Consider the following 27,000-nt stretch of genomic DNA (forward strand, 5'->3'; position numbering starts at 1 on the left):
TACTTACCACTTTGTTAGCTTAAGAATTTTGAGCAATTTTTTCCATTTATCTGTATTCTCCCCAAAAACATTTCACACATTTCTCAGATACATCAATCCTTCCGGCATTCCTCTACGCACTCAGTAGGATGCCCTGCTATAAATACAATAAAGCCTTTTATTATGTCCATTAACCATGGACATGTGTGCTCCAAAAGTTTCCTGACACGCAGTCATTTGTGGCTTTTTAATTATAAACAGAAAAAAAATCTACCAGTGAAAGAAGACAGCAGACTGGGAGTGGATCTTTAAGTGTGTGTTTTGAGTATATTCTCCGACAGGCTGAAGGCACCCCCACCCTCCTTCTGACCCCACCAGAAACACCCAGTGCAGGCACCTACGAGTGCACAGAGAGCCACTCACACAGCAGGTTAGTCCTGGTCGTACTCATTTGTCAGATGTGCCAGCTCCAGGGGACTTATGCAGGTTTTCAAGATCCAATAATATTGATCAAAGCTTTTCTCAACATGCAAAAATATGTCCCCTCCATCTTGCAGACCTTGTTCCACTTGAACTCAGGAGAAAAGAAAAAAGGCCCAGTAAATTACTTGACAAATTAAGTCATATTTATTGAATGCGTTTTATTTCAACAACCAAAAAATTCTAACAGCCTAACAATGCACATAAGTTAAAAATTAATTATCACTTAGTGATAACGAAGATAAAGTTGATTTACATGGAAAAATGAACATTTACAATATGTTAATCCTTATTCACATTGTTGATACCGCAATAAAACACAATTTGTTTTTTTTATTTTTTATTTCACAAAAAAGGCGGAAAATTGTGCTTTGTTAAGAGGCACTACAAGAAAAGTTTCTTTCTCCAAATAGATATTATATGATGGATATTGAATAAATAGACATATATGCATTGTAATTCGCAAAGTTCTGGCAAGACCACAGGCTAAAATGCCCACAGATTCACTTAGAACCACTGCAAAATTGGCAGTGAAATTAAAAATAAAAAGGCAAGACTCAGCATTGAAAAAATACCTAATAAAATTTTTGGTTGAAGTGTAAAAGATACCAAATGTCGATGCCATCATCAGATGAACAACTTACATAGCTTGGCAAAATTCAGTTTCCTTTCAAATGTATGGAGTGATTTCAGCTACAGGATAAGAAGACAGTTTTGAAAGCATAGCTCTGAGAGAAACATAAAGCAGCAACCATCGAAATTCTGATTAAAGCTGCAGCATACTACAGAACTAAAGGATGAAGAGCAAAAGGGGCATTAAGTAAGCAACCCACCATAATTTTGCAAAGGTATATGAAATTTATGCAGAGATACTCATGTTTCAAACATTAGCTCTGAAAAAATCTCATAAAAACTCCAGAGGTTACTGAGCAGCTAGAATTAGCTTGTATTGCAACGTCTTCTCCCTGTATATTGTCTGTTCTGAGTAAATATCTACACGTAGAGGTTTGTTTTTCGTTTTTAACTCCTACCTTTTATACCTTTCAAATATATAAATAGTATTAACAGTTATATTACATTGCCTGGTGTAGTAAACAGAAAGTAACTTTCAAAGTAATATTGCATGAGGTCTTTGTCAAGATTACATGAAAAGCCCATGTGAAAAAAGGAAGGAAAAAGCCAGAAGCCTTGTTGGTACCGTTATAGCTGCAGTTAACAGGCGTCTGAAATCAATCCAGCTGCAAGGTGAGGTCTTTGTCTCGGAAATCATTGCACGAAGTGAAAAGTAAATGCTACTTGGCGTCTCTCTCGACAGGGTGCCTCAGAGCGGGTGGATGCTATGGCAGACTGCAGCTTTGGTGCTCAGGCCATCCAAGAGTCAGTCGGGACAGGCTCTGCTCTGTAGCTGCTACCTGGGCGCTGCGGAGCCTCGGCCCGGGCGGGCTGGGACCTGCGGCTGAAAACACTTCATTGCACTGGCACGGAACGCGGGACACGAGGAAGCCCAGCTACAACAGGAACACGGGGAGGCTGCGAGGAGGGCGAGAGGGGAGGCAGCAACGCAAACCCTCGGGCTGTCAGCGATTTACCTGGCCAGGGTTCTCGGGATTGTGGCATTTTGTGTCGCAATGTAACTTTACATGTGTGTGTGTGTGTGTGTGTGTGTGTGTGTGTGTGTGTGTGTGTGTTTCACTTCAGTATAAACAAAAAGCAACAACAAGAAGGAAGCTTATAAATTTTAAGATCTGAAACAGAGAACAGGTAAATAAAATCCACGGTAAAATGTGGTTGATAGTATGAATTCCATACATCAAATCTCAACACATTTATCTTTTTTTCCTCTTTCTATAAAGACCTCATTAATGGACAAGTCTTCTATGCACTGCATTTCTGCTTTAGTCATTCTGAATCCCATGAAAACTCATCTGTTCACTACAGAAAGGACTATCTGGAGAGTGGAACATGCTGTATCCTTTTAAGTGTGCATTGTGTTCAAAGTACTTTTAACTTACTAGTTTTCTTTTTAAGGTGCCCTGATTTGTTTTTCTATTTTCTCTCTTTTTTTCCTCTTTTCTTTTTTTGGCAGTGTTGATTTATGTCTTTAAATACCTCAAAAATTACCCATCAAGTTGCCAGATAGGAAGCCATATAATAATGAAAAAAAAAATCAGGGATAAACATAGAAAATAAATAGGAATTCAAAAATAGTCACCACACCCTGAGAGCAGGCGGCAGTTTATCAAAAAGCCAAAGCAACTCATTGTGAAGTGGTTTTAAAACATAAACAAGTCTCATCTTTAAAGAACTCATTTCACAGTCTATACTTTCAGGTTGTAAAGTTCCGTCCCATGCAATTTAATATATATATATATATATATATATATTATGTAAATATATATATACACACACAAAGTTGTAAATTTCCCTTCACTGATTTCATAGGACTTTTTCTTCCCATTTACTTGCTAGCTGTCCCTTTCATAAGTGCAAGATTGATGAAGGCATAATCCTATGTGACTACAACGATTGCTTCAGTCAGATGTAGCAAGTGTAACACTCGAGTGTCTGTGTCAAGGCGGTGTCTGATCGGGCAATGCTGAATTCATTCGGTTTGCACATGGATCGTGCGCAACGGAAACAAACAAAAAAGGAAAACGAGGAAAAAAATCAAAAATAAAACCAGAAAATCCTTGGATCAATGTATTGCTTTCTGCACTCCTATCTCACATTATCTCTGGTCGATGTCTGCTGGAGCTGCCTTGCTTTTGTCGGGATTCTCCTCCTCAGCCTCCACTTTGTACATTTCCTCAGAGCCTTCCTCACTGTCGTTCTCCTCCGACTCCGTCAGCAGCTCCTCATCCTTGTACTCTGCCACGTCAACCACCGTTCCCAAGTGCTCTTTTAGCTTCCCATGGTGCTTTACGTGGTAGCGCTGGTTCTGGAAGAATTTGATGATGGTGTGTTTGGGGAGATCCAGCTGAGCAGAGAGGGTATGGATGGCTTCCTGATCGGGGTAGAGACCCACGTCATGAATAAAGCTTTGAAGGATACCTAGAGCTTCCAAGGAGATCTTGGTACGGGATCTCGGCTTTTTGGCACAACTGTCCTCAGCAGGTGGAGGAGGAGCCTCTTCTCTAGGTGGGGAATTCTCCTTGGCAGGCTGGGACTGCTGTCTGTGCAGCACCTATAAGATCAAACAGACACACACTTCACATGTTGACCCCCTCGGTGCTTGACATAAGGGCACTTGTACAGGTCTGTACACAGGACATACTTTGTTTTGGTCAAGAAAAGTACAATTAATGTGCATTTTCCACTGCCCTTCTCACCTGTAAGACAGCTACACCTGTCTGCACAACCAGACTGAAAGGAGGAAGTCATGTAAAAGGCAAATGATATAAAATAAATGCAAACCCAAAAATAAGTAAGAAATACAAAATATAAGTAATAAAAAATAAAATAGCCAAAATAAAAATTAAGTCAAAAGGTATTACAGTCTCATTGTCATGATGATTGGCCAGTTGTCCCATCCCAGAAAAGTCATTCTCCTGCTTTACCCCTCTTCTGCCCACCCTTGTTTCCTCTCATCTTTTCAGGCTAGACACTTTGACCATTTCTTTAAGATTTCAAGTACCACAAAGGCCTAGGCACATGTGGGATTGTCAGGTGCTACTTTATGAATAATGCTTTTGCATTAAAATCTATCACAACTACTTTATGGAAAAAAAAAAAATAGAAGTGCAGAGATTTGTTAAGATTTCCCTTCTCTCAAGAGAGACAACAGAGTCAATTCAGTTGCTTGACATAGGTAGCTTTAATGTGTCTCCTGAACAGATTTCTCTGTATTACGTTCTCTATAGTAATTTCACTAGTGGAGGAGTTCTGAGTTCAAATAATAACAGCCCTCCATTCTGAAACACCCTCTGGGCAAACACACTTTGCAGTCTTGTAACAGATTTTCACCCACAGTATCTCCTTTTCGTCGAGTTTAAAGAAAGCATATGTAGCTCTTAATCTTCCTAACAGCCACTTAAAATGACTAAGAAAGGGCCTCGTGCTGCCCTTATTCCAGGGGAAAAAATACCTGCTCTGAATCGTTCAAAACACAGAGGAGCTCCATACGCTTTCCTTAAAACCAAATCTATACAAGGGAGATTAACAGAAAAAATCCCCTACAGGATTGAGGGCTGTATTTGCCCAGGGGTTTCTTCAGATGCAGGGAAATAATTATTAGAGCTTGACACTCAAAAGCTAACAAAATCAATATGGATAACTATTTTCTTCCACAAGTAAGAGGGAATTCTGGCTCTTTATCCAAGAAGAAAATGTCTTTGCTTCAAACTGTAACATCCAGAGAATCAACCCTACATTAAAGCTCTCTAAAGAAAAAACAAACCAAAAACACAAGGATAAATAACGGAAATGTGCTGAGAACTTACACTGAATTTTACACACATACCGAGCCCCCAGTAAAATCCTACACTAGTCAAGTTATTACCGCAAGAGGGAAGTCCACTGTGGAATATCAGCCTGTTATGCAAATAAATGAAAAGGCTCTGGGCCGAAGAGCCCTTTATTCACTTCCTCCATCAAATGTTCCTGCCATAACGATCTGTAACATCAGCCATCTCCAGTCACAGCTTTTAGGAAGCAGATCGCAGCCCGCAGGCGCTGCCCACCGCCGAGGAGCTGAGCCTGCCGGGGATGCTGTGACCGGCCCGGGGCTGCAGCCGGCCGGGGCTCTGCTCCCCGGGGATGCTGTGACCGGCCCGGGGCTGCAGCCGGCGGGGGCTCTGCTCCCCGGGGATGCTGTGACCGGCCCGGGGCTGCAGCCGGCCGGGGCTCTGCTCCCCGGGGATGCTGTGACCGGCCCGGGGCTGCAGCCGGCGGGGGCTCTGCTCCCCGGGGATGCTGTGACCGGCCCGGGGCTGCAGCCGGCCGGGGCTCTGCTCCCCGGGGATGCTGTGACCGGCCCGGGGCTGCAGCCGGCCGGGGCTCTGCTCCCCGCGGGGCTGCGGCTCCCCGGACACGGAGGCAGCACCCGGCACCACGGCCCGGTGCCTCGGCGAGCAGCGGGGGCGAGCGAGGGCTGGCAGTGCAGGAACACAGCTGCACATCCTGCTGTCCCCACGGGCACAGCCGTGCCAGGACAGTGGCAGGAACACCCCAACACGGAGCAGCTCCACACGGACAGCGGAGAGCAGGTGCCAGCACAGGACCTGCCACCCGCGGGTGAAAACTGAGGCTGGGCAGAAACACCGCAAACTTGTTTCGGTGCCAAGGTGAACATTTTCCTCCCAAGCCTGTAAATACTGATGGTGCCACAGAAATGGCTAACCAAGGAGCGGGGGAAAAGGGGGAGCTCAAATGGAAATGACAGATAATCTGGTTTATGTTTTATTACATCTCTTGCAATAAAAGAGCATAATGTTCCAATGAATGGAATCGCTCAGCTGCTCTTTGAGGATTTCTTTTTTGTCCATGGATTGCTTTCAAAGAGAAGGGCTGACGTTTCCAAACAGAGGGTTACAGATGAGGGTGGGATCCGTACCTACGTCAGTGGGGAGCACTGAAAGCAGCAGAGCCAGCAACTCTGGCTCTAGCCAGGGACCAAGCCCCATAAATGTGTCACACAGACCCTACCTAGTCTCTCCTGTTGTGGCTTCTGGCCCTGTCCCCTGACGACGAAGTAAGGCCCAGAGCCGCCAAAATCGAAAGGATTTAACACCACAAATAAACTGCCAGGGAACTTAGAGACAGCGTCACACAGAACGCTGCAAGCAGCATTGCTAATCAGAAGCTGGATTCAAGTAGCATCTAACAGAGATAGAAACACATCCAGAAAGGGTGTGAATTACTCAGTTCATTCTTGTTGGAGTTGGAAAGGGGCTTTTTTTCCCCTTTTCAGTTGACAAATAGCATGAGAAATGATCCAGCTTGAAAAATGTTACAAGACTTCCAATCAAATATAATGATGAAAAAAATCCAACAATACAGGATCAGCAGCAGTAAAATGTTTAATTTGAAGGAGATGAAGAGATGCCTACAGCATCTATAAAGCAATCAACCAAAGAGAGGGCTGAGTGCAGGAGGGAAGAATAATTTCAATTAACCCTTCCTTTTCCATTGTGACCTCACCACCTTCTCCAAAAGGGAAAATGCAAAATGTGTGTGTTATCAGTGTAAAATACTAGAAAAACGTTGTACTTTATTTCACCTCCCGTTATCTTAGGTAATGAAAAAAACTAAATCTGCTCTTATAACAGATAAATTTCATTATTTTACTAATTTCTGGGGGTCTCCCTAGATTGCCAGTAGCATTAACAAAGGATTTCAGCCACACTGTATTTTTCAGCAATAGAACTTTAGCCATGTACAGAGAGATGGATAAATGCACAGGATGTCCTTCAGATTTGGGCTGTGGTCAGTTTTACAGTCCCTTCTGACAGGACAGGCTATTTAGCACAAAAGAGAACACTCTTCTATGCAAACCAGATCAACTGCTAAGCATACAGTACAATAAATATGAAGCCTAAATTACCTTTATGTTAAATATTTGCTTTAAACGACACTTGATTGATGACTATGCTGGCCAGTTTGAGTGATTGGCTTACTTCATGTCTGGCTCTGCATGCCACAGCCTCACAGAGGAAATGGACCATTCTTGGAGTTCCAGATTTTCATATCCTGGGTCATTAATAGGCTCCTACATCTGCAGGTAAAATGTCCAGCAGCTTCACACACTGCTGTGCACACCCTGCCACATCTCTTTGGGTTTTGGGTCAGTGCTGCTCTGCCTCTGCCCTGCCAAGAAGGAAACATCCCTGATCCTCCATGTGTAGGGTGCATTTCCCAGTGACCCCTCAGTGGTGGCCAGACCTACCCCAAAGCACCACGTACAGGATGGGCTTCTGAGATAAGGGATAACAACAGTGGCCCTGCTCAGCTTTCCCTTTCCCAGGAAAGCTGCTGCTGGGCTCAGAATGGTGCATTTTATGGCACAGATGTCCCACACTCCTCTTCCCCACTCCCATTTCCATCCCACATGCCCTTCCCCACTGCTCCCCAGCCACAGGTGGGACAGCCTCCTCCTCCTCCACAGCCAGCACCATCTGGAGCTGACTTCCCTTCCCCTTCCTGACTTCTCATCTACTTTCAAATCAAATGTGAAGATACAGATTTCCTTCCATGCCCAGAGGATTTATTCTTTTCATTCCTTCAAGAGATTTAATTCTTAAACTCTACAGATAGGTATGGCTGCCTTTCAACATTTCAGAACGAAGTATCTGTGGCAGATGCTGCTTCATGAAGGTTCATTCAGGTAGACTTTCTCCTCACAGACAAACTTATCTTTCTGAAACAAATTCACCAGCCCTGGGAGAAAACATGCAAGAAAATGACTGTGATGGAAGTTGACTTTAAATGATAAAGTGACTGGTCTTAGATCGCACTGTACTGAAATATGATTTAAAGGCCACAATGAAAAGCAGCTGGAAGCCATGTGTTAAATATAATAGTACATGCCTACAGGGAAGGAAGTGAGATATTGAATGATTGAATTTAGGAGAGTAATGTAGTGTATCATTACGGGAGTGATCAGGATTATTTGTAATAAGCTAAGGGTTTGTGGTCTATCTAAAATCCAAAGCCAAGAATTATCGGGAGAAGGGACTGTTGCACTGTTTTACATGTATCCACTCCCCATGTCTCCGTGTGCTCCCTCAGGAGAAACCTGACTTTGGTGATCCCACAGAAAAGAGAGGTGAGCAAACCCAGCTGAACATCAAGTTAGATGAACATCAAGTAATTGCAGTCTGTGCCTGTACTGTATTTAATTTTGGCTGGATTCACTATGCCACTGATGTTTGTTTCCATTTCCACCCACTTTCTAGCTGGAGCTACACACATGACATTGGTGAGAGGCTAAGGGAGCCAAGCAGGAACACACACACACCCAGGCACCACCAGCAGTGAGGCACCAGCTGAAAACACCGGCTCTGGGACGTGTTCACCCTCCATTGCTTGGACAGCCTTTTGAGCACACTGGAATCAGGAACTGCATTTCTATGTGAAAACCCCAAGCTCTTTTGTTTCCTAGTGTGGTTCTAGTTTTGTTTCCTAGTGTGCCCTTCCCTTTGCAGAGAGGATCACTCATGTGAGCTCACTTCCACTGGGATTTGCGGATATGAGGAGATGCCCCTTGCTAAGAGAAACACGAAAAATGTTACATTCTTGAAAGACTGCATTTGCAACAGAAACTGCCCCTGCTGAACAGGCACCATCTGCCTCTGTGCACAGCCAGTGTGAGCACTGACAGGTACCTTGATGGCATGAGATAGTCAATATTAATTTTGATAACCCAAACCCACAAGGAGCAAAGTTCAATGGACTGGCCTTCTCTTTGCCAGAGGAGGTTTAAATTGGATATTAGTGAAAGGGTTGTAAAGCATTGGAATAAGCTACCCAGAGAAGTGGTAGAGGCACCATCCCTAGAGGTACTTAAAATATATGTGTAGATGTGGCACTTAAGACATGGTTTAGTGGTGGGCTTGGCATTGGTGGATTAATGGTTGGACTCGATAATCTTACAGGTCCTTTGGCAAACCAAATAATTCTACCAATCTAGTCTCAGTGGTGGGGAGGGGTCTCACCTTTCAGCTTTTCTTCACCTTTACACTGTTCTCATAGCCAACCATAACACTGTATCATATCAAGGACTTCTATGTCAAAGACAGCAAGATTTTAGCCCACTTAAGGACCCCAAAATAAAGGCAGAGAGAACAGACACACACTACAAAACATAGGTCCAGAACCTTCATTTCTTGCACCTAGCACCAGTGATCTGTTACTGTCCTTACAAGCGTTCAGGGCTCATCATCAGGAGCTGCCACCAGTTTTTGCCTCCATGCAAAAACAATTCATCACACCTCTCCTGTCAGCAAGCCACTGAAAAAGCTCCTTCCCCATGGCCAGCTGGGCTCAAAGGCAAAGCAGAAGACAGGCTTAAACAAGGTCTTCAGCTGCATTTTACTGAGCAACACCACACCTCTGTAAGCTGAGAGCCCCTGGGCAGTGCCCAGCTATCCTGGTAAGAGTTTACCGAAGAGACAAACTTCATTTCGTTGCAACAAAATCTCACACTGAGAAGGAGACGCTGTCCCTCTTACCAGAGTTTACAGGAATAATCTGCAGGAGATTATCTATTCAAATAAACAGCCTTACACTCCCTAGCCCTAGTCTCTCTTCACATACAGAAATGTGCAAGAAGAGAAGAGAGGCAGCAGCTGCCATAACCAGGCCTCCACCCTGACAGCCTCCCAGGCTGGGGCTCGCAGGGGTAAGAACATTAATTACACAGCCAAGACTCTTTACAGGTTTCTAGGAATGTCTGTACAAGAAACTGTAGCAGAAGTTACAATTTGCACCTGTGTTCATTTCTTTCCTATTAAAAATGTGGTTCTTAAGACTACTCTTTTTTCTTCCCTTGCAAAAATATATTCATTTGGGTAAACACTGCAGCACTAGTCGCAGCACCAAAGGAAGTATTTTCTTTGGGCTCATTCACAGAGTGATTTCACACCTTGACACCATAAAACTGTGTTAAAGACTGTGGTTTAGTTTCCTTGCTTTTCTTGGATTATACAGTATCCTAAGGTCAAAACTCAGGGAAATCCAAAACTGTTATTAAAAAAGAAAAAGTATCTATGAAGTGATGACAAATTGCAGACTACAGGTGTTAGATTACATTTTGACTCCAGGCAGGTTTAATATACTTTAGTTTCCTTCTACAATTGCCCTTAGCAGGTACTGTTATCGGTAAGGGATTTAAAAAAAGATATGGTACTCAATAAAAGAAGACCGTGTCAAAAGAAATCAATATGAGCGTGCAAAATGGTAGGAAGTCTGACATGGATAAATATGTTCACTTTCATCTAACTTCAGTCTGAGCTTCTTTTAATTTTGTAGCTCAAATGCTGGCTGCACATCCTGTGCATTTTCCAGTGCAGCTTAGTAAATGCTTCACAAGAGCAAACACCCTTATTAGAGGTAATTAACACTTGTCTGTGATGTGATGGACCCCATCTCATGAACACCAGACCAAACCAGCCAAGAAGAACTGGTGGCTACACACCACCTTGTAAGCCAGCAGCCCTGGGTGCCATTCATTTTGTCTGCAAAGACAAAGCAGTCACACACTAAAAAACCCCCAAATATTCAAGCCTTTTCTATCACTCTTCATCTGTTCCTGACCACCAGTGGAGCCAGTATATTGGATTAGACAAACTGTATCCTAAAACTATCGGCTCCAAGGTACAAGTCACGCCAAGCTACACAAAAAGCGACTTAGAGAGGACTCTTGAGGAGAGAAATGAGTTCCACAGGGAACCCAAAGTCAGAGGCAAGTTTGGTTTCCAGGCTGGAATGTAAGCTGGGTGAAGTGATTCATTCCAACATCTTTGGAGCACACTCACCACATGCTTCCCTTTGCTTTATGGCGGCTGCCTTGCTCAAGGGCAGGAAATAGGCAGGGATTTGAAAGCATGGCAAGACACTGAACACACAGCCTCTGAAACAGCAGCCCCATCCTGCAATTCTCCAGGACCGAACTATCAAAAATGGTCAAAAAGGTGACAAAAAAAGGCAACAGGAATTTAAAAAACCCACAAATTTTTCAGCTGTAGATTGCTTTTGGCATCCCACACAGTGATAAGCATAAGCAAAACATAATTAATCTTGACTTGAAGGCAGGGGGAAGGTGTCTCTCCCCCTCCCCAGCACACACTGCTTCCATTAATGCTAACAGGAGCTTACCATGCATCAAAGAGCAAATCCACCACAAAACATTTTTAAGTGCTATCATCACTGAAGATAAAATATAAATTACAGCCTGATTACACTGCGTTGCTAAGAGGCCACATGTGCATCATAGCTTGCAATGACAACTTCAGATGACCAGATAACTTTGGGACAGGTCTGTAGGTTACTGTAAAACATCTGTGCAGTGGAATCTTTCCTTGTCTTTGCTTTCCTTTCAAGAAGCTGTGGCACTGCTGTCTGCACAGTTGTTTGAAGAATGTTTACAAATCAGCTTGACAAAGAGAAAAAAAACTTCTGCCACCACTTGACCACAATCATGATCTTATTCTTCAGTAATGCGTGGTTTATTTCCCTTTCCTGATCTCTGTTAATAGACAGCACGTGCCTACACAATAGCCACTATTTTGTCTGTATAATGTTAAAAAAATAAATCAGAAAACTCTGACAATGCAGAACAGTGTCCCGGTGTTTCCTGGGGTAACTGCTCTCCCTCGAATGCTAACTCAACTCTTCCCACAAAAGCTCAGGCACAACTTTCATTGCTGTGCAAGTGCCTGAGAACTGGCTGATTTTATGGGGCAGCATAAATGAGCTCATGCTGATGAACATTCATGCATTAGCTCTGAATTTCCCATCTTGGGCTGGTTCAAGCCAGATCCTTAGGTTCACTGCAGAGTAACTGCAACCAGCACTGGGTACCTCTTTCTGAAATACCTGGCTGCAGCCTGGGAGAGCTGCCAGCAGCTCCTGCCCAGCCCTCAGGTGGAGCTGGCACGTCCCTCCTGTGCCCACAGGCGACCAGCCAGATCTGCTCCGGCTGCTGCTGGCACAAACCAGGGCGCTGGTGACAGAGCGGCCGATGCGGTCAGGAAGTGTTGCACAACCTCGCTGCAGACTCTCTCCTGAAGGCATCGCTGATGGATGGCTCCATTGTCTGGGGATGGGGCACAGCCAGCACAGCTGGCACAGGGGCCAGTTTGCTGCACCCCTGGCAGGCAGGCAGCACTCTGCTGGCCCTGGAGAAGCCATGCGAGTCTCTCTTGCCTGTAACCTGTGGTAGCGAGGCAACCTCATCCGCAAGGGAAAAAGCAACAGCCCCAGAAACACTGCCCTTCTTCATGGTGATGCTGAGTCCCCTTAAGTGGGACTTTTCACATCTGTGTGCACCTTGAGGGCCACAAACTTTCCAGTTAACACTCACCTTCTCCAAAACTAGACCATAAGCTCTGTGGGCCTCTGACTTGCCTCTTCTGTGCTTTCTCTCACAGCCCCCAGCAAGGCTCCCTGGGGTGCTATGGTGTGCAGAGCTTTGCTTAGCACTTTACACACAGAGCCTGAGCTTGGTTATGGCTAAAGGGAGGGTCTGCCAAAGATTTCAGGTCAATTCTGCATTTCCCCGTCCCAGCCCTGATAATCCTAATGAGGAGCTGGCAGAATGCCACAGGAACTACAGAGGGAACAAAAAGTCTTTTGGTTTGGTTTTCTGCAGACAAAATACTTCGGGTGTCCTCTATGCTTTCTTGTTTAATTAACACTACACACGTTCTCGTCTTCTTTTGAAAATCAGAAGAGTATTTGTGGGCAGTGTGAGCAAGATCGTCCCTGACAAGCCCCAACCTAGAGCCACGCTTAAGGTCAAGCCCTAAACCCCTAACTATGGTGGCACGAATGGCGCCACTATAATCATGTTGTTTTCCAGTTACTCAGACCAGGAGTAGGCACTGCATTATTTCAGGAAGGATATGTTTGGATTAGACACTGGATTCTGGTGGGGGGGTAATTATTTGTCCCATCAAACTGTTTTAGGTCCTTACAGATGGCTATTTGGGGTTTCAAGAATACCCAACTGTACTGCTAATTTTTACAATGGAAGCAGTTAAAAGTCAAGAGAACCTGACTGTTATGGTTAGTGAAAATAGCAGATTTGTGCTGATAAAACACTACTCAGCATGTTTTTTGGCTTTTGAGATGTAACCACCAATGCACTTAATAACAGGACTTGTGCAAACTATACTGTGTGAATCAAACACATAAAAGTATAAATATTCCTTTTTTTAGAAAGCAAGTCTTAAAAAGTGCATTATAATCAACTACCATGGTAAAAGCAAAATATCCAGTATTACCACACACACAACTGGCATAATGTGCTTTATTATACCCTTAGCTTGAAACTGGATAAATTAAAATCAAATGACCAAAGTACAGTCTCCTGCACAGATTAGGTCATTGAAGACAGGACGCCTCAGAGAATTAGATCTGAAATCCTTTGTCTTCCTGGTTAAGCTTTAGAAAAGGTGGGCATGTGCAGAAAACAGAGGAAGCTACCCTGGCATCTCAGCCCGATGCTGTTGAGCTCCATGTCTCACTACTCTGACCTGTACCTATTTTATAGACTCTGGATGCTGGTAGAAAATTACTTTATAGAAAGTCAACAGCACGTGCAGTTTATAGTCACAGGTTTTTAGTTTGTTTAAAATAAAACAGTTTAATGTAAGGCCAGAGGGGTAGTATTAGGACAAAGGAGAAGATGACATGGTTATGGCCCTGGGATCCATCCAGCTTTGCTGCTGACTGCTGTGGGGAACTCCATGGACTGCTCTGTCCATGGCTGGCTGCACACATGTAATCACAGGGGTAAAGCTCACGCTTAACACAAGCCTGCAGCTACTGTAGGTCTGTGTGGAAGGAGCCACAGGCTTTTGCTAGAAATGCAAAACACTATTCTTTGCTTCAGTAAGGTTGGGATTGTGTGGCATTTTTCAGTCAAAAATCTTTTGGTCAAAAATGTCGACTGAGTGACATCAAAGTATTGACTAAGTAAAGTCTACTTTGCCAAACTGTATGCCTGGGGCAGCAGAGGGGTGAATATTCTGACGAAGTTCAAGCAGCTGTTTAGGCATTTTTCATGAAACAGCATATTTTGGTTGCTTTTATTCAGAAAAATTTTTGCTCTTCAAGTTCTTCCTATTTTCCTTCAAAGCATTATGTTGCTTGTTGCTCTAAACTGCCGCAAACCTTTTTTTTTTTATTTGAACTGAAAATAATAATTTAGAAAGGACCAACATATTTTTTTCTTCCAGCATTTCAGAAATGTCAGCAACCCCTTTAACTCAGCTCAAGCAGTTCTATAGCTCTAGGCTGTACCACCCAAGAAAGAGAAGCAGCTCACTACCCACCTACCTCCTTCACCATCATATTTACTAAGGGCTGTGCTGATGGGAGCTCTGAAAGAACAAAATGTAATGCAGTTTATAAAAGGAGATGGATGAGAATCTTTTCGATCTCAAAATCCAATAAAGCTTATGATTTTTAAGTCCTTTGGTCAATGTAACACTGATTAGCAGCTTGGCCAGTAAGTCTGATAAAACCAGAAAGTAGTTCTGAATATATTCTGGCCAGAGACACCTGGGGGCAAAGTGTGAGTGTGGCAGCTGATGGCCTCAGGGTCACACACGTACCTTGGGATTTCTTCACTTGTTCTGTTCTGTCTGGCTATGGTTTTCTTCCATTCTCTCCAGAAATAACTATTCCAAACCTCTCTTATCCTTCTACCTTCCTAAAAAGGGAGTATCATCTCAAAACTATTCCCCCTCACCTTTCCAACATGCATGAATGAAAACAGAAGATTTACAATCTGATCCAGGCAGGGGTCCAGACTGGACTTTAATGGATCCCAAACATAGCAATGCAGCATTCTTACTCCTCATCTCATTTAAACAAGTGAACACCAGGAATAACATTACTTCAAGTCAGCAGTACTTCCCTGGTGCTAATCAGGCCATTAAAAAGGCATAAGCAGTTTGTTTGATGCAGAGGGACAAAGAGAACCACAGAAGTGAATCAAAAACCAGAGATTAAAAATCAGAGATTAAAAGTAATAATACTCCTTCCAGCAAACAACAGTCTGAATGCATGATAAGTGGCTAAAAAAACCAATCACTGCAGATCTAGAGACAAAAACGTGTCTCCTGACTGCATGAAGTGTAAATTAAACTTGCTCTGATACAGAAGCATTTCCTTCACATGGCAGTTACTCACTGCCATCGGGAAATCCAGACCCTTTGCTGCAAACGAGAGCTGCCATAGCTGACCCTCCCTGATCCCGCCTGTGGAAAACACAAACGCTCCGAGTCAACAGTTGGAGAAAAGGAAGAAAAACCCAAATGCGGCAGACTTGCTAGAAGAGATTTCCATGGAGGTTTCCTCCCCAAATAAGCAGATGGTTTCCAGTTAGTCAGGGTCAGGGACTGCCCGTGTGGTTTCCTGCCTGCTTGCCTTTGTAGCTTATCTGGGCCTCATCAAGATATACAGTCCGAAAAAATTAGAATGGCTAAGTACAGGAATTAGGGAAACTAAATACAAATGAGCTCTGGTCTGCACTTGTGCAGAGGAGCAGGGGAATGCGTGCCCGCGGGTGGGATGGAGGCAGCAGTGCCGACCCCTCTGCCGAGGTAGCCACGCTGGGCTGCAGCACTGCACATCTGCAGGGCCGGGTCAGGTCTCGTTAATGCTGCAGTGGCTCTCCAGGCACCAAAGCCGTGCCTGACTCCATCCAAAGCACCCTCGGCAACAGCCCAGCTGCTTTCAAAGTACCCCTGACGTCAGTTTACAACCCTGCCTGCTTTAACTGTGATGCTGCTGCCCGGCGGCAGCCCCGCTCCATGGCGTATTCCCAGCCCCGCTCCATGGCGTATTCCCAGCCCCGCTCCATGGCGTATTCCCAGCCCCGCTCCATGGTGTATTCCCAGCCCCGCTCCATGGCGTATTCCCAGACCAGCTCCATGGCGTATTCCCAGACCAGCTCCATGGCGTATTCCCAGCCCCGCTCCACGGTGTATTCCCAGCCCAGCTCCATGCCGTATTCCCAGCCCAGCTCCATGCCGTATTCCCAGCCCAGTGCACGGCTACGAGATTTGCAAAGCTCCAGGCACACACTGGCTCTCATAATGCTGTGCATGGGAGCAAAGCAAAACTCCACCAGGAATGTATGCACAAGCTGCCATATGGAAAGGGCATTCTCAAATTAAACCCTGAAACCCAGATGAGATCTGAGCGAAGGACAGTTTCACTTAAAGGAAATGTCTGAGGTCAACCAGCAATTAACTGAAAGGTTCTGATTGAATACGCTATTGACTGCGCTCACATCAGACAGCTTCCTGTTTATTATACCTTATGGGCTGTCTAGGTGCCAAGACATTAAGCTGTCAATAATCTATTAATACTAAACAGCTCCTCCCTCCTCACTCCCCCCTTGCAAATCCTCTTAGGCTAAGAAACTGCACTAAAAAGATGGAAATTTTTGAAGTGAGATGGAAATTAGCTTTTTAGGGGATTTCTTTGCTTGGTTCCAGCTGAAAGTACAGCAACATTCATAAACAATATAACACGCAGTCTATAACTACATGGAAAAAATTGTGTTAAAAAAAATCAACCATGATTGAGACCATATCCTGAAATCTGGCTTTCTTTTCCAAGACATCTTTAAACAGTCTAAGTTAAATTTAATTAACAATTTACAACAAGGAGAGAGAAGTTATTTAAAGACAGGCCTACAGGTCCTTAACATTCAGTGTCTGGGAAACAGTTGTATATTAAAAAAAAGTTTTAATGAATTTAATAGAGAAAAGCACTTTAATTAAATGCTGTCAAAGAGGATTGTATTAATGACTGCACACAAAGGAATTTAAAGCAAGCCAAGTATATTTAGCAAATAGGAAGTAGGCTTTCAGAGGCTGCAACTATTTATGTTTCTGCCATTGCAATGCATCTAGGAGATCATGTTGCCAATTGAAAGCAGTTATGTTATTAGATATGATTTTATTTATTATGGATTATTAAAATTTCAAATGCTGCAGGGAATACATTTATTTCACTTCTCAAATGAAAGAACAAAGATATTTCCTCCTTGTTCAGTAAGAGGAAAAATAGGAGAGGAAATAAATAATAAATAATAATAATAACTTAGCACTTAACTAGTAAAGTGCTGTCCAGACAGATCTTTTTATGGGGCTTGTTGAGTCCTGAAATTTTAGCGTGTCTCTTTCTTTCTGCTACAACTGGATGGATTTGCAGTTGCTACCACAGCTTCCCTCAACACAGCACAGAAAGAGGAGACAACTCTTTCTTCTCGTGGGTACAAGGGCCTTCTTTGACACCCTGCACGGTTCAACTCTAAGGTACCAAAACCCCAACAAAATAAATCCTGGCTGCGAAGCTTTAGCAAGCAAGACTGAGAATACCAAGTTTTTTCAGATGTAACCATGAGACTTAGCCACATACTGCTCATAAAAAGCCAGAACAATTATGGCTCTGCACTAAGACTTTGTGCACGATGTGCTCACTTTCCTCAACATACACATGATGGAACTTGTAGCAGGAAGGAAGGGGCTCTTCACAGCTCTCTGTGCCCATGTGCCTTGGATTCAAGTGTGGCACATCAAATGGGCATGGCTTAATAATCTGAGGAAAAAGCAGCTAGAAAATTCAAGGGTGTCAACATTATTTTGGACTATAACGGCACAATAGTATAAAATAAAATTTAGCCTCAACAGGAAACAGAAAATGTTTTTAACACAAATTAAATGAGATGGCTGCATCTGTAATATCCAGGATGTGTTCTATGATTTACCACATCCTTTTTGCCATATGTAATGGTAAAAGGTTAATAATGATTTTAGAAGAGTCAAACTTCCAAATGTTCCACCAGAGGCACCTTATACGTGCTTGTATTCCTTTATTTCTGAACACCAAATCCTTTTTAAGTTAGGCACCACAGTAGTCCTAAATTACTGGTTTTTAAATGTACTTGTTTGTAGTTAAGATTTTCATCTTCTCATTTGCAACGTGAAGAAGAAGTGAGTAGAACTGGGAGAGAAGTCATTGGAAAGGAGGCACAAGGGGATACCAACTTCCTTTCACAATGTGAGTAGCATCATAAATGATGAAGTTTAATTTTCTAAATACATTATCTGATTTTTGTTTAAGACTTTAATAAAAGTCATGTGTGATGTGTGTTGAGAATGTAGCCTTTGTTGTTCCACAGCTAGGGATCTTGCAAACAGCTTCACTTTGTCTGTGCCAAGATATTTTGGAATATTCTTTGAAACACTGTAAGCATAGATGACTGTGAGAAAAAATATGTGCTACTGTACTTCTGGATACTTCATGCGTGAGAATAGTGCATGCACACAAAAACGCTTCTCCTTTCAATCTGCAATTCCTATAAAAGTCCATACAAACATGGAACAACATACACAATATACTGACCCTGAAAAAACCCTTATCTCTGCACACATTACAGTCTCTGGGTATTTCCAACCATTCAGAGGACCAAAAAAAAAAAAAAGGAAAAAAAAAGAAAAAAAAAGAACACACCAAAGAATTTCCAAAAAAAGACTGGCCCTGGGCAAGGAGACTGACCATCTCTGTCCTGCTCTGTCACAGCCTAACTCCCAGCACTGCCCAGAATCTACACCATTTCCCTGGAGGATGCTGTGCAATACAGAAGGAAGAGTAGCTCCTTGAAGGTCAAGCAGTGCTAAGTGCTCTGGTAGCACTATTCTCAATGCTTTCCCTCCCCATGTAATTTTTATAATTGCCTATCTGCAGAAAAAGACCAGCTGAAATGATCCAGGCCTCTAACTTTATCCCAAGATTTTTGTAGAGAGCCTGAGAATAAAATGTTGCATACAGCCAATAACCTATAAACATTTACACATCTCTGAAGCCTGATACTATAATTTATGAACAAGTGTGGGGGACATAGAGTAATTAGGAAGCATTAAAATTAAATTTAAAAGAGCAATATTTTTAACTGCAAAAATTTTCAAATGTAAATGGAACAGAGGCTCATCTAGTGGCTTTTCAGCCTTCAAGGTTTGCCTGCTGGCAAGCTTCAAAGGTTATGTGAATTTAAAGAGCTTTATTTAGTGATCTTGCTCTCTATGTTTGCTCATCCTCGACCTACTACAGCTCCTTAAAACACTAGCAGCTTAGCATTTACAACGGGGCCAGGACTGTAAGAAATGAGGACTAAATCTGGTCAGATTGTGTGTGAAAGGCAAAAGGGTGAGACAACAGGGGCCAGAGCTACAGTGATGTCATTTGCTAAAACGACAACTTGTCAGAGCAACACCAACACAAACCACCACCCTGCTGCTCACTGCCAAGTCTCAGCAGCGCTAAATCTGCACATTCAGATTTTAGGGGAAGCTTCTGCCTGGAGCATTTTGCCATACGAGCCAGGGCAACCCAAGCAGAGCTGCTCTGGGACAGCCTCACAGAAGATGTACCCTCAGAGTCATCTTCATTGTAAGATGCTGCTGAAGAAAAGCACTAGTCATATTCTCAGGGCTCCTTCATGTCCCACCTCATTCCTGCCCTGTTCTCAGCTGATTCTGGACTAAACAAAAGCTGTCTGGGAACAGGTGTCACTGAAATGGCCTCATGGTTTCAGGTTCTGTACAAATGTGAAAAGGATGTATACTATTCTGACAAGACTAAACTTGCCACCACAGGAAAACTTGAAACTGCAGTTTACTTGATCTCCCATTTCTAGGGCTAAATGGAGCAGTACTAAACCTAAACTAATTTCAGAACAGAGGCAGTTTGGCTTTAATTGCAAGTACACTCCCAGCTATCATTCAAGGGGAATAACAGGCCTAACGTTAATAAGAATCAGCAGCATTTTCAGCCACATTAGATATCCACACTAAGCAGAAACAGCTGAGATGGTGCAGTAGGCAGGTTTGGCTGCAGCAGTCACAGCTCAGCACTGTTCCCTGCAACTGTGGCAACTATCAATCACAAGATCATCCGCTGGACACTTCAGAGTCAAATGTAAGGGGGCTGTTATCTGATTTGTGCCTCTGTTGCCTCTGTCAAACTTGTGCAAGGCTCCTGAACTACTGTGACCCATCAGAAAAATGGTGTGCACCAAGAGGATGGAGAAGCAGAGCATGCAGCCACAGCTGGTGGCTGAATGCACCATCTCTGGCTGTAGGGCACAGGCACTGGAGAAGCATGAGAAAGCAGCTCAGAAGTGGAAGATGCCTGCGATTTTTTTTTTGTATGTACCACATGCTTTAAAGACAGTTCCTTTACTCTGACCCAAAAGCAGTCACACACGCAGTAGAGATAAATGCAGTGTGAGTGACATTTGCAATAAATATTACTTTCAGCTTTAACACTGCATAGAAACAGAAGTTACATAGTTTGAGACTTTTTTTAGTAGTTTTTAATAGTTTAGACGGAAAGGAGATACTGAAATTGACTGTTGTCTAATTTCAATGAGAGAAAGAATAAAACTCCAAGTAACTAACAACTAAAAAAGAGAGATATTCTCTACTCACAAAATTCACAGACCTCATTCTGACACACATTTCCCTCTGTAATTCTAAATCTAAGAAAAAAAATAATCAAAGTGCAACCCTCCCAAACCAAAGCTCTAAGCATTTTGAGTGTAATGAATAACCTACAATACAAGTTTCTCTTGAAGTCCACCTGGGTTTGCTGAGTACAAGTTGTGTCACCAGTCTTGACCACTCCTGTCTGAGCAGATGTCACATCCAGCCATGGATTAAAGAACTGGGGAGTCAAACAGCAGTGGGTATCAATCTATGGTCTGTATTTTGGGAGCAGAGAAATGATCAAAAAGCAAAACGATCACAGCACAGCCACTAAGAATGAATCACAGGGCACAGCATCCCCACAAAAAATGTGTATCAAAACAGTAAGGACCAGAGTCAGAGAGCTAGCACGGTTTGGGAAAATAATTTTGTCTAAGTCTCACAGACAACTCAGTCCTAATTTCCAGCATGCAAAATCCCCTGATGTAACTCAGATAAACACAGCAAAACCTCACTGTGCACATCATCCTATGGATCATTGAGCCCACCATGTTACACTGTGGAATAACACAGCTTTGCTTCACTTATCATCTAAGATTTCCAAAGTATTATTAATTAATATTATTTTTAAAAAAATTTCAATTCTCGCTGGTTTATCCATCTGTGTGCTATGCATTATGTGACCCATGAACTCCAAGACATTATTTAGAATCAGATATTTCATTAGGAAGCACTACTGTGGTGTTCATCCCCCTCTTTATTACTTCTAGAAAGAGAATATGAAATTAGTTTCATTGGATTGCCACTGCCACTTGCCTTGACCCATTTTTATGAGGGCTCCATGTTCTGCTCTTTTGTATTTCATTGTTATTTCTAAAATACTCATTCCCTTCTATCCCTCACAAAATTATAAAATTAGTATTTCATTTACTTCTGTGCTGTGTTATTTTCTGCATATTTAAAGAGAGATTACAATGTTTGCAGTGAACACACAATACAGAAGAGCTTTCCTAGAGCTTTTTACTATGCCTTCTTTTATTTACTAATGTTCCTCCACAATTTATGATCTGAACAATTATATACTGCCAGATTTGTCTAAATCAAAGCTTCTGAGAAATAAAAGGGTGGAGGGATGTCATTTTAAAAAAGTGACAAAAGTAACAGTGTATCAGAAAGCAACATTTGATTGCTCTTAAATACGTATGTACCTACTAGCTTCAGATCTACTTGTCAACTTAGAGAAAATGAGAGGCAAGGCTCCCACATTCTCTGAATAGAAGGTCCTTTGCTGCAGTGGTGGCTCATTACTCCAGAGAACCAGCTTACCCACCCGGACACTCCAGAGACAACAGCCTGATTCATGGCCCTCCCAATGGAGTCAGGTTTCTCTGCCCCAGCAATAAACAATGAATTAGCACTATATTAAAGTGCCAGGCAAGATGGTTACTCTCTGGAGTGGTCACCTTGGACACAGCAGACAAACAGTGGGAGAAGGGAGAGAAATTAGATTTACTGTGTCCCAGCATGTCTGTAACAAACACGGAATCCCTGGCTGACAATGGGAAGCAGCTGTAGGCACTTGTCAGCATTAACACTCCAGGAAGGTCCAGTGCCAGCAAACAGCCAGGGAATGGTGGGATTTAGCAAGGGATGGAAAGACAGGGAAGGAAGATTCACCTCTGCAGAGCACAGAGCTAAACACAGAAGCATGAGGACTGCTTGCTGCAAAGGGACTACTTGGCACACTGCTAAAAGCCAGGCCAGATCAAAGGGCCAGCGAGGATCCCACTCCTGCTGGTAGTGGAGGGAGAGGATGAGAATACAGCAAAAATGTAATAATGCTTTCCAGGATACCCTCCCACCCTCCAGGAACCTGTGGCTTAGGCACTGTGTAATTCAGAGGTGATGTCCTTATGGTACCCAGCTAGCAACAACCTCACTGCTCTTCTTCCTACCAGCACTTGGCTATTACACCACTGCATGGAATGGAGGGAGAGCCTCCAAATGGATACCTCAATTTCCTTAAAAACCAAAAGAGAGGCTGTGGCAAGCTCAGCCTGCATGCCCAGCAACATGTAGGTGTAGCATGGATGCCCCGTAACCAGCGTGTGAAGGAAAATCCACACTCTGACATGTCCATATGGCCACACCCAATGCTGCCAGAGAACACAGCCATGTCACAGAGCTCCACAGGGCTCACATTTTACGACTCTTCAGCACAATAACAAACAAATCTAGTATACAGGGAAAAATTTTTAAACACTCAGCTTCCACTATAGACATCATTCATTTCAGAAACAGTAAAATAATTGATTAAATGGATTAATGTATGGCCAATGGAAAAAATGTAATGGAAGACAGAAAAATAAACATGTCTGGTTTTAAAACACTGAACTTGAAGCTAAACAGTGAAGTGCAGGCTAGTAATACCAAACCAGTGAGAGCAAGAATCTCTCACAAAGGAAACAACAATCCCTTAAAACATGAAGAACCAGCCTGTGTCCAGCTGATCTCCTACAGCACAACTGCTCCACTGAGAACACCCTGCCTTATAGAAGACAGAAACCATACCCAGGCCTTGGGGTAATTCCCTCACTTGAAGTGTCCCCAACCCTGTAAGCAGCAAGTGAACTACACAAAACCCATCACAATGATATCTCTGCCATTTCCAAGAAGCCATACTGATGAAAAGGCTGCAGTGTAGCCACATCTTTTGCCTGGTCATGCCTCTTGTGATGATAGCTAGGATATTCATCCAAGTCTGACAGGGGATGTCCTCAGCCCAGACAGGGTTAAGTCACGGTGGTTGGTTAAGTCTGGCAGCAGTGTGCGACAGCCTCTCTGTTTTCAGGCTCTCCCAGTCTCTCAGCTGAAGGAGCAGGACACTCAAGTATCAGAGAGAAGTTACCATAACACACCTAAGCCATCAGAGCAAAGAGAAAGATGGGCTAGGCAGAGAGAGAGAACAGAGGTAAGATCCTGCCTGCTTCTATGTTACAAGTCTGCACCTGCTGCTATTCACAGCACCGCTGCTTGTATCTCCTTCAAAGGGCTGTCATTTTGCTATCAAGGCTGCAGGTAAGGGCTTGACTTACAGCACACTTCTCACCAGCAAACCTGCAAAGCAAAGTAGGTCGGTGACTGCAGCTCTTGGATGTTTTCACCCCCTGCTAAAATGCAGCCAGGCACTGTGGCAGACATTCTGCATCCACCGCTGCTTTGAGAAGGAAATGAGAGTTGCTTTCCCACTTGACACTACAGGGGGAATTTCAGATAGGCAGAATGTAATTACTTGGCCTGGATTTCAGCCAGGAGCAGGGCCCAAGACCCCTACCCTTATGTAAAGTGTCACAAAATCTCCAATGACTGCAAGTGTGAGGACCTCGGCTTTACATCTCTGGCTGCTGTCATTGGTTTTTCATGGCTAATTACCTAATAGTGACCCTTGCAGCAAAGCTAAAAAACAAACCTTACTTCTCAAAACAATTCAAGTCCCAGAGACTGAAAACTATGCAGAAATTACTTAGTCTTGGGTATCTTTTGAAAGTAGGGAGCAGGTGGACAGCAGATCTCCTGTGCCTGGCACTGGTAGCGTGTCACTCAGAAACCTACTGGGGTTTTTGGATGGCCAAGCATAGCTTTAAAATGCAGCACCCCCAAAACACAAGCCTACTGTATCAACTGCATACCAGCCTCCAGAGTTTTGTTGTATGAAGTTGCCAGCTGGTTCCATTTATTTTTCTTCATTTTTCGTATTTTGACTGTAATAAATAATTAATCCATGGCTTTGTAATTTGCTGACAAATACAAATGTGCAGCATTCCAACCCAGTGTAACATGTCACTCACAAAAGCCAACCTGCATGATGCAGAAAAGTGATGTGCAGAAGGCTTTGGAAAGTAGGCTAATCATCAAGGTCACTCACAAGATCCCAGGGAAACTTTTTGTGTCCCTTAGACGATATTCCCACTTGCTGTGGGCATCAGAACTGGGTTAATATGTTTAAGTTTACAGAGGTCTAGTTGCCTTCCCACATTTCAGCTTGGTCCTTTCTTTACCTGCTTGCAGCTTCTTGCTTCCAAGATCCCATAAACTTTTTGGGACGTGGAAGACAAAACTTGCTAAATTAATTACTTAGAGGGCTTCCCCTTCTTTACAGCCCTAAGAACCTGAACCCAAGGAAACAGGTTGTTTTTTTTTCTTTTAGGCAAAGACACAAAGGTGAGCAAGGAGAAAGAAGTTAGCAGAAGAGACAAAAGGGTCTGAACTAGGCAATAATTAATCTGAGTGAGACCTACATGTTTCTGATGGGCAGGACAAGACAGAGAAACCTCTTGCCTTCAGAAAAAAGGGGGCCAGATAACTGGCAGCAGTGGTAGCAGCATAACAGCAGCAACAAAGAATAGAGGCTGAATGCCAAGTTCACAGCAAGAGTAGCAAAGCAGTGCAATCCACCATCAAACAATGGGGAGAGTGAAGGTGGGAGGAGGAACTGCAAGATCATCAGAGAAATGCACAGCACAAACAACCCCCAGAGTGGTCACATAATCTGGCAGCAAGTGAACGGTACTGAGTGCCAGAGGCTGAATTGGAGGGTTGAAGGGAAGCAGGGCTGCTGTGGAAGGTGTTGCCTCAGCTTTTTAGACCGAAGAAATGTCTCCTGAGCCTCTCTTGACCATCTGTAGATGTTTGAGTTTGTGACATGCATTACTAGTTATTAGGAATACACACGAATCTCATTTTTTCTTCTGACTGAAGCTGGAATTGCAAAGAAGAGAGTCTGTATTTTCACTTGGTTTTCTGTACACATATTTATATTTTTTTCTCATTCTACTAATACCTGAGACAAGACTAGAACAAGGGTGTACAACCAAAAATTCATACTAGTCAGAAATGTAGAGAGAAGTAAAACAATCCCAATGAGGCTATAAAACAAAGGCCCATTCCTCACAAAATGCTCAGCATGGTCATTTCAAAAGCCCTTTTAAGGTTCAGTCAATCCATAAAAAGCCCATCTCCGTGCTGCACTCTTGACCCCCCTGTGTTACCCCAGTCCTCCCAGACAGACACGCTGAAGAGGCAGAAGGGCTCTGACCTGCACAGGCTCTGGGGTGAGCTGCACCACGTGCTGCATGCGCTCGCTGTGGTGGTGCCTGGACTCCTCCTCATAGATCACATCCCTCTCGTGCTGGGGAAGGTTCAGGAAGCGGCGAATGGTGCACAGGTTCTCCCAGAGGGTGCGGTTTTCCGGGCTTGGGTTTTCCTTCCAGCGCAGCAGTTCACACAGCCAGCCCTGCGAGGGTAGAGTCAGCACAGTCAATTCACCGAGCACCAAGGAACCAGATGTGAGCGGGAGGTCAGCTACACTTAAAGCTCTGGGCTGGAAGTTTTGCTGGTCTCATCTCACACATAAACCCCCACCACCCCAAGCTGTCATTTGACAAATCCATGATATATTCTCTTTCCTGCAAGTTGGAAAAACTGAAACAAGCAGCAGTGCTTAGCAAAAACCAGCATCTCATCCTCATCATATACACACCATGTTCAAAATGCTCAGATATAAGTATTTTTCCTACAGAAAAGCAAAGATGAAACAGAAATGCATCTTTACTTCCATTTCAGAGCCTCTTCATTTCTTCCTCTAAGCAAAAGAAAAGGAGACGTAACTCCTGAGACTTGCTAACAATCCTCACTGCAACCTGCAGCCACAGAACCAGAAATTCAACACTACTCCAAATGGCTAGTAGAATATACTATCAAGACTTCTGATTTGCTGGCACTGTGTTGCACTGACTCCCCCAGCTCTGAACCCCACTAAAATTTTACATCTTTAAATAATAAAATCTAAGAGAAGATGCAGCCTTACATAAAGGGAACCCTCAAGCATCTAGCACAAAAGCAGAAAACAAGGTCATGCAGAAGTTACTAAAGATTCCAAGACACTAGGCAGAAGTAACTCTAAAACAAACTACATATTGTAATAGGAGCATATTTTATTTGTGCTGTCTTGTTTAAGGCTAGTTTGAAATGCCTTTAAAAGGCCACTGCTATATGGAAGGAGCTGTAGGACCTCTCCACAGGCACCGACTGCTCAGACCTCTGAGGTGAAAGCATCTGCACTCCAGGAAGAGGAAACGACCCTGAACTCCAAGGGCAAGGACAGCCAAAGGGCAAGAGCTGTTGGGGTGAGGACAGCCCCGCGTGTGCCGAGCGTGACCCGGAGTCCCCAGCAGGTGAGCCAGGGATGGCGGCTGCTGCTGCCGCTCCTGCGCGGCCTGGGGACACAGCCAGCCCCGTCCCGCCTGCCAGCAGCCGGCCCACTGGGGGCTGGGGACAGTGGCTCCCCTCCTGTGCCTGCACGGGAGACGCAATGCAA

General features: G+C 43.7%; 1 protein-coding gene across 5 annotated transcripts in view; it reads right to left on the minus strand.

Annotated features, from left to right (window-relative positions):
* Positions 1-587: 587 nt before the first annotated feature.
* The window catches only part of SATB2 (SATB homeobox 2), a 138,292-nt gene continuing 111,879 nt past the window's right edge, over positions 588-27,000 (minus strand). For all 5 annotated transcript variants that reach the window (XM_071434586.1, XM_071434585.1, XM_071434589.1 and 2 more), the window contains 2 exons: positions 25,720-25,917; positions 588-3,643 (listed from right to left, as the gene is read on the minus strand). In XM_071434586.1, coding sequence (XP_071290687.1) covers positions 3,188-3,643; positions 25,720-25,917 — 654 coding nt within the window. In that variant the 3' untranslated portion in view covers positions 588-3,187. The remainder of the gene's footprint in view (positions 3,644-25,719; positions 25,918-27,000) is intronic.

Source organism: Agelaius tricolor, unplaced genomic scaffold (assembly GCF_023055355.1).
Source record: "Agelaius tricolor isolate 1412-34295 unplaced genomic scaffold, bAgeTri1.0.p SCAF_10, whole genome shotgun sequence".
Classification (NCBI taxonomy): domain Eukaryota; kingdom Metazoa; phylum Chordata; class Aves; order Passeriformes; family Icteridae; genus Agelaius; species Agelaius tricolor.